The sequence below is a fragment of the Cebus imitator genome, unplaced genomic scaffold, assembly GCF_001604975.1.
Source record: "Cebus imitator isolate Cc_AM_T3 unplaced genomic scaffold, Cebus_imitator-1.0 Scaffold348, whole genome shotgun sequence".
Lineage (NCBI taxonomy): Eukaryota > Metazoa > Chordata > Mammalia > Primates > Cebidae > Cebus > Cebus imitator.
In genome coordinates this window covers 204,750-212,845 of record NW_016107663.1, presented here as the reverse complement: position 1 = coordinate 212,845, position 8,096 = coordinate 204,750, and the positions used below count along the sequence as shown (strand labels likewise).

The following is an 8,096-nucleotide window of genomic DNA, read 5'->3' as shown; positions in this document are numbered from 1 at the left end:
TCCGACGCAAGAGTGGGCGGGGCAGCTCCCGGCAGCGTCCCGAGCCCAGACGCCACCCGCCCCAGAGACTGCGCCTGCGCGGGCCCCGCACGGCTTCTCCGCCATGACCGTGAGTGGTGCAGGGAGCCCCGAGCCCCGGCCGGCTGCCCCCGGGGTGTGTACCCAAGCCCCGTGCCATCACCCCTTCGCACCCGCGCTGACCGTCCCGGCCTCCTCGGCCCCATCCGTGAGGCGCCCCCGCATCCCCCCTCTCCTCTCCCCTTAGCTCCCGGGCCCTGCCCCGAGCCCCCTCCGACGTGGCCGCCCCTTTCTCCCTCCAGGCCAACTCGGTGGCAGTGGAGCAGCTGCGGAAAGAGGGCAACGAGCTGTTCAAATGTGGAGACTACCAGGGCGCCCTGGCGGCCTACACTCAGGCCCTGGGTCTGGACGCGACGCCCCAGGACCAGGCCATTCTGCACCGGAACCGGGCCGCCTGCCACCTCAAGCTGGTGAGGGAGCCGGGCGCCCTTCCCCTCCAACTTCCCCACCCTCCCGGGACCCGGTTTGCACATCTTAGCTGTTGCTTGGGCCCCAGCTGGACATTCACGCTTCCAGGCCACCCCGCTTGCTAGATGTCGAATGCACCTCAGGGTCGCGGGGGATTGGGTGACCTTGGAGAACGAGAGCACCCCACTGTCGGGTTAGTACCCCTAGAGGGAGGTGACCATTCCTTTGGCTCCTATTCCACCGCCCCCGCCCCCTGCCCCTCCCCACTGGGCTCCTGTCTTTCTCTTACAGGAAGATTACGACAAAGCAGAAACAGAGGCATCCAAAGGTAGGGGAATGGTGGGCCCTCGAGTGGCACTGTAGGGCTTCTGTAGGGCAAGGACTGTGGGACCATCACATTCCTCTCCTTGGCCCCGGAGACACATCTGCCTTCTTTCTTTCCTACTGCCTCGGGCCTTTCCTTTTCTGCAGCTACCCTTACCTTTTCTGAGGCTGAAGCACCGAGCCCCACATTCATCCCCCACCTTCCTCTGGCTTTTCCTCGAGATCTTTCCCTACTGCTCTTGCCTGATGACGGTGGCCTCGTGGGTGCTGACAGCACTCCTGTTTGTGCTCAGCCATTGAAAAGGATGGTGGGGATGTCAAGGCACTCTACCGGCGGAGCCAAGCCCTAGAGAAGCTGGGCCGCCTAGACCAGGCTGTCCTTGACCTGAAGAGATGTGTGAGCTTGGAACCCAAGAACAAAGTTTTCCAGGAGGCCTTGCGGAACATCGGGGGCCAGATTCAGGAGAAGGTATGTGAGTGACCCAGACAGGCGGAAGCACTGACCAGTGGTGAGGGGATCTGGGCCAGGGGTATAGACAATTCTCCAGACAAGAGATACTGATGGCAGGTGAACATACAGAGTTCTGCTCAACCTTGCCTGTGGCCAGGGAAAAGCAAATTCAGATGACAGCACGTTACTGCTGATTTGGTGGTCTGTTTGGCAGATATTTAAAAGAAAGTACACTTTTCGAGGACAGGCAGACACGTCAATGGTGAGGCTGGGGCCAAGGACTCTCTGATGACTGCTGGAGGGGTATAAATTGGTACAGCTCTTTTGGAAAGTACCTTAGCATATCTATTACATTTGAAACAAGTGTATCTTGTGAGCCCATATGTTTACTTCTTGCTGTTTCTCTCTTTTTTTTTAAATTTATTTTTATTTTTTTTAAAGACGGGGTTTTACCATGTTGGTCAGGCTGGTCTTGAACTCCTGACCTCAGGTGATCCACCCACCTTGGCCTCCAAAGTGCTTGGATTACAGGCATGAGCCACCAGGCCCGGCCTACTTCTTGCTGTTGCTCTCAGAGAAACCTTTCCCATGGGTACAAGGAGACATGTATATGTTTAGTTCAGCCTTTTTTATAGTAAGAAAAGCTTGGAACTTGTGTGAACACCCAGCCATAGAGAAATGGCTGAATACACTGAGTAATGCCCTTACTGCAAAGTCTTACGTAGTTGATGAGAAGAGGTAGATACACACTTATTGAGGTGGAAAGCTCTGGGACACTTGTTGAATGAACAAAGCAAAATAGGCAGGGCATGGTGGCTCATGCATATAATCCCAGTGCTTTGGGAGGCCAAGGTGGGATGATCACTTGAGGTCAGGAGTTTGATACCTCCTGACCTCATGGTCTCACTATGTTGCCCATAAAAACTTTAAAAAAGTTAGGAGGGTGTGGTGACATACTCTTATAGTCCCAGCTACTTGTGAGGCCGAGGCAGGAGAATCCCTTGAAGCCTGGATTTTGCAGGTCAGTGAGCTATGATGGTGCCACTGCACTCCAGCCTGGCTGAAAGAGTGAGGCCCTGTGTCTTTCAAAGAAGAAAAGAAGAGAAATATATAATAGCACACATAGACTAATATCATTTATGTTAATGATCCCTTACATAGCAAAACAATGCTATATTTTTTCTGTGGCTACACTGGGGTATGTGAATACAAAGGAATATTTTATTTTTTAAAATTTATTTTTATTTATTTGTATATTTTGAGGCAGGCTCTCCCTCTGTCACCCAGACTGGAGTGCAACCTCCTCCTCCCGGGCTTCAAGCGATCCTCCTACCTCAGCCTCCCAAGTAGTTGGAACAAATGCATGTCACCATGCTCATCTAATTTTTATATTTTTTGTAGAGACAGGGTTTCACTGTGTTGTCCAGGCTGGTCTTGAACTCCTGGGTTCAAGGGATCTACCCACCTCAGCCTCCCAGTGTGTTGGGATTACAGGTGTGAGCCATGGCACTAGGCCAAATATGTATCTTTGTTTCTTTTTGTTTGTTTTCAGGAAAATATTTTAAAAGATACATGTCAAAATGATATCATTGTGACCCCTGGGGAAAGGAATGGGATTGAGAGGGCTTTCCAAAGTAGGCTCCGTCATCTGTTCTTGTTTTTTTAGTAAAGAGAAATTGTGTAATACATATATTTTTAAATTAGGAGAAAAGAATCTAAAGACCATTATGAGCTATAATCAAGCTCAAATTCACCTGATAATGTGATGTTAAAATGCTGACACAGTGGAAGCAGGTACCATGATGGCAGAGACCTCAATGAAACAGTGAAACCCAGAAAAGCAAAGAGGTTTCCTCTCTCAATGCCAACTCTGATTAGCAGTGGCTACCCAGAGTCTCCTATGCTGAGAAGAATTAGGAAGCAGATTGCCTGAGCTGAGCAGGGAAATGTGCTGTGTCTGGTTAGTCATGGCTGCCATACATACAAGAGGGGAAGGGGGTGGTCCACATGCTAGGCTTGTGCCACCATCTATGCCTAGGACCCTGGGGGTGGAGGAGTAGGCCTACGATGATCTTGTCCATTCAGATTATATTATTATTATTATTATTATTATTGTTATTTTAATAAAAAAGACAGGGTTTTACTGTGTTGGCCAGGCTAGTCTCAAACTCCTGGCCTCAAGTGATCCACCTGCCTCGGCCTCCCAAAGTGCTGGGATTACAGGCGTGAGCCAACGCGCCCAGCCGATTATTATTATTTTTGAGACAGAGTCTCATCCTGTCACCCAGGCTGGAGTGCGGTGGCAGGATTTCTGCACACTGCAACCTCCGCCTCCAGGGTTCAAGTGATTCTCCTGCTTCAGCCTCCTGAATAGCTGGGATTATAGGCACCCACCACCATGCCCGGCTAATTTTTATATTTTTAGTAGAGACGGGGTTTTGCCATGTTGGCCAGGCTGGTCACAAACTCCTGACCTCAGGTGATCTGCCCACCTTGGCCTCCCCAAGTGCTGGGATTATAGGTGTGAGGCACCGCACCCAGTTTCAGATTATTTTTAAAACAGTCAAAAGGAGAATTCTGGAGCTAAAGGAAGTGTTAGCAACTACTTCACGATCTGCAGCTTCCTGGCAGGAGGTGTAAATGCTGAGTTCAGTGCCATGGGCAGCCCATTCACGCTGCCACAACGTAGATGGTACAATTGGAATGGGTTGCCTTGTGGCTGATAGGATACCTCCCCTCCCGAAAGACTCTACCTCCAGCATCGGCGCTGCTCCTGCTGCCCAAGCAGGAAATGGCTCAGAAAGCAAAACAGCTGAAGGGAATGTAGGAGGCACTGCCAGGCAAGCCTCTTCCTGCCCAGGGTAGCCAGGTGCTAGCCCTGAGTCTCGACATCTTCGCTGGTGCTCCCAGAGTGAGGAGCTGGAGACGAATGAACAGGGAATGTGATGTCTCTGGCCCACAGCCGGGGTTTCTTCCATGCTTTGTTGGTTCGTAGGTGCGATACATGTCCTCGACGGATGCCAAAGTGGAACAGATGTTTCAGATACTTTTGGACCCAGAAGAGAAGGGCACTGAGAAAAAGCAAAAGGTATAGGCCCTGGGCTGAGTCAGTGAGTAAGCTCCTTTTAGAGCCACCCAGCCATAGCACCCTTCACCCACGCAGGCCCCAGAAGCCCCTGCTGCCCTGCTCTGCCGCTCCTCTGACCATGCAGCTGGCTCATGGGGCCTGGAGGAGAGCCCTGAGGGCCTGGGGCTTTAGCATGAACCAAAGGAGAACCGTGTTCACAGAGTGTCTTGTGGGCCAGGCCCTGTGCCAGGAGCTGGGTGTACAGAGGTGACTGAGGCACTGTTCCAGCCCCTCAGGCTCTGCTGGGGACTCGTTTACTCTAATCATCAATCCTGGGAGAAGGCTCTTCCCTCTACTTACAGAGGAAGAAGCTGAACTTCAAAGAGGTTACTTTTTGGCCAACGTCCCTCAGCTACAAAGTGGAAGCAGTGAGGTCCGGGACCCGGGGCCCTGTTCACCAGTGCTGTGCCCTATGCCATGTGCAGTGTCAACATTTTCATGTGTTTCCTTTGACCTAGGCATCTCAGAACCTGGTGGTGCTGGCCAGGGAGGATGCTGGAGCTGAGAAGATCTTTCGGAACAATGGGGTTCAGCTCCTGCAACGCCTACTGGACACAGGAGAGACTGACCTCATGCTGGCTGCTCTGCGTACACTGGTTGGCATTTGCTCTGAGCATCAGTCACGGGTAGGTGAAGTGAAGAGGCTGGTTACTGCTTCAGTCCCTTTGTCTGTCTGTCCATCCATCCCTCCGTCCACCCTGCTACCCATCTGCCTGTCCATCCATCCATCCACCACTCTTCCATCCACCCTTCTACCCTTTATCTTATTCTGAAAGGAACTTAGGCTTGTCACGCTTCCTCACACCTATAATCCCAGCACTCTGGGAGGCTGAGGCAGGTGGATCACTTGTCAGGAGTTTGAGACCAGCCTGGGCAACATGGAGAAACCCCATCTCTAGTGAAAATACAAAAATGAGCCTGGCATGGTGGTGCGCGCCTGTAATCCCAGCTACTCTGGAGGCTGAGGCACAAGAATTACTTGAATTCGGAAGGCGGACATTGCAGTGAGCTGAGATCACACCACTATACTACAGCCTGGGTGACAGAGCCAGACTGTCCCCAAAACAAACAAGGCATAATACAAGGAGATCAGGGAGCTATATGTAACAAGAGAAAAAATAAAAATGACGTGAAAAAGACCAACATGAATCAGGATGAAGTGGGGCTAGTAAGAGTGAAAACAGGCCGGGCGCAGTGTCTCACGCCTGTAATCCCAGCACTTTGGGAGGCTGAGGCAGGTGGATCACGAGGTCAAGAGATCGAGACCATCCTGGTCAACACGGTGAAACCCCGTCTCTACTAAAGCTACAAAAAATTAGCTGGGCATGGTGGCGCGTGCCTGTAGTCCCGGCTACTCAGGAGGCTGAGGCAGGAGAATTGCCTGAACCCAGGAGGCGGAGGTTGCGGTGAGCCGAGATCGCGCCATTGCACTCCAGCCTGGGTAACGAGCGAAACTCCGTCTCAAAAAAAAAAAAAAAAAAGTGAAAACAGCCCTGGGGCACCCCAAACACTTACTTTGGTGGGTCTTACAAGTGTAAGCCCCAGTTTTGCTGCGGCCACCTCACAAAGACACATCGGTCACTGATCCTCCAATGTCCATATGGTGCACACAAGCTCATTGCCCAGAAAAGCGCACTTGTCCTTGCTGTAAAGATCCAATTGTCGTTTCCTGTGGAGCAGAGAGTCCTCATAGTGAGTGATGTGGTCAGTGATGTCACCACAGCGTTTCTTTACCATCGAGACAGTGATGGGACACGTAGAGGTTGACTCTGGCATGATTCTCAGCATGGATGGTGGTGGTCCAGCATGGACAGTTCAGCAAGAACAGTTCTGCTCCTGGGCAGTGCGGTGAAGCCCATGCCCCCAGCACTCACCTGAGCTGGCTTCCTCCAGGGGAAAGGAGACCGAAGACGAGACCCTGGGTTGCTTTTAGAGGGGCCCACAGTTCCTAGATACGGTCCAAACTGTGAATTAGTCAGTGAAATCTCTTTAGGCGGAGCTTGGGCTACATTCTGGGTCTCCCAAGGCTATGCATGGTAAAAGCAATGCATTCTGTTCCTTCCTGCCTTTCCATCCATCTCAGTTCACACTCTTGGCCAAGGACACTCAGCTGCTAAATGGAAGCAGTCAGGATCAGGGCTTAGTGGACCAAGCAGGCCTTCTAGGGTTCTCCAGCTTAGAAATGGAGTGGAGAGGTCTCATAGGCTCATTCTGTGCATGTCCACATCCCCAGGGTGTGAACGGAACCTCGGGGACTAGACTGGGGAAGAACTAGACCATTCAGCCTGGTGGTCAGGTAGCTTTGTCTAGGGTTAGGTCTCCTTCTTGGGGAGACATGAGCTAAAGCAGCTGCTCCCAGGGACGCGGTATACTGTGTCTTCTCTGGTGCTGAGGAGAGGTAATAGGTCATTGCTCTGGAGTGTTTCCTTTAGGAAGTCTTTCTAACAAAATTATCCTGCCATTACCCTGCATCATGCCATCTGTTCTGACTTGTTTTCATCTGGAGCTGGGCCTGCCCCCGAAATGTTTTCTCTTCTTCTGGCTGTGTTGTCTAACTCACAGGGATCTCTGCGGCTGCCCTTCACTGACTGGAAGCTTCTGTTCCTCTCTCCCATACCAGACTGTGGCCACTCTGAGCATACTGGGCACTCGGCGAGTGGTCTCCATCCTGGGTGTGGAAAACCAGGCTGTGTCGCTGGCTGCCTGCCACCTGCTGCAGGTTATGTTTGATGCCCTCAAGGAAGGCGTCAAAAAAGGCTTCCGAGGCAAAGAAGGCGCCATCATTGTGGGTGAGTGGGAGCGGGGCTGGGGTGTTTTGGATGTTACTGTCATGGAAGGGATAGAGTGAGCCAGCCAGGCCAGTTCTTCGGGTAGCAGACTGGCAGCTGCAGATCGTTGGGAATTGGGCTTGGTGACATTGTTTTACTTCGGATTCTCAGCAGCCAAACTGCCTCAGGGCAAGGCTGGAGCTCAGTCTGGAGCCCAGGATGCGGGTCCCCCCTTCCCTGTGTCTCCCAGGCTTGGTGGGGAAGTTCAAGAGTCAAACAGGGCTGGGATTCTGTGGAGCCCATGGATGTCTTCTTGTTGCCAGATCCTGCCCGGGAGCTGAAGGTCCTCATCAGTAACCTCTTAGATCTGCTGACAGAGGTTGGGGTCTCTGGCCAAGGCCGAGACAATGCCCTGACTCTTCTAATTAAAGCAGTGCCCCGGAAGTCTCCCAAGGACCCCAACAACAGCCTCACCCTCTGGGTCATTGACCAAGGTAGGCGATAGAGTTCACAAAAGCTTGCCTGGGCAGCTGAAGTTTGTTTATCCTTAGGAGTAATAAGAAAAGTTTTGAGTGGGGCCAGCATGGTGGATCACGCACTTTGAGAGGCTGAGGTAGGGGTCACTCGAGGCTGGGAGTTTGAGATGAGCCTGCGCAATGTAGTGAGACCCTGTCTCTATGAAAAATAAAAAAAATTGGGCATGGCGGTGTGCGTCTGCACGGTAGTCCTAGCTCCTCCAGAGGCTGAGGTGGGAGAATGGCTTAAGCCCAGGAGATAAACACTTCAGTGAGCTATGATTGTGCCACTGCACTACAGCCTGGGCAACAGAGAGAGACCCTGTCTCAAAAAAAAAAAAGAAAGAAAAGTTGTGATTAAGAAGGAAAGAGGGCCGGGTGCGGTGGCTCAAGCCTGTAATCCCAGCACTGTGGGAGGCCGAGGC

General features: G+C 52.1%; 1 protein-coding gene across 4 annotated transcripts in view; it reads left to right on the top strand.

The window, feature by feature from the left end:
• UNC45A (unc-45 myosin chaperone A) overlaps window positions 1-8,096 on the top strand; it is a 17,276-nt gene continuing 9,180 nt past the window's right edge. Inside the window, exons 1-8 of one of the 4 annotated variants that reach the window (XM_017506091.2) lie at window positions 1-109; window positions 321-488; window positions 778-814; window positions 1,104-1,279; window positions 4,257-4,349; window positions 4,847-5,014; window positions 7,009-7,177; window positions 7,480-7,650. In XM_017506091.2, coding sequence (XP_017361580.1) covers window positions 104-109; window positions 321-488; window positions 778-814; window positions 1,104-1,279; window positions 4,257-4,349; window positions 4,847-5,014; window positions 7,009-7,177; window positions 7,480-7,650 — 988 coding nt within the window. In that variant the 5' untranslated portion in view covers window positions 1-103. Of the gene's footprint in view, window positions 155-320; window positions 489-777; window positions 815-957; window positions 1,280-4,256; window positions 4,350-4,846; window positions 5,015-7,008; window positions 7,178-7,479; window positions 7,651-8,096 lie in introns of all 4 variants that reach the window. The other 3 variants (XM_017506090.2, XM_017506093.1, XM_017506092.2) reach the window with 3 other exon arrangements.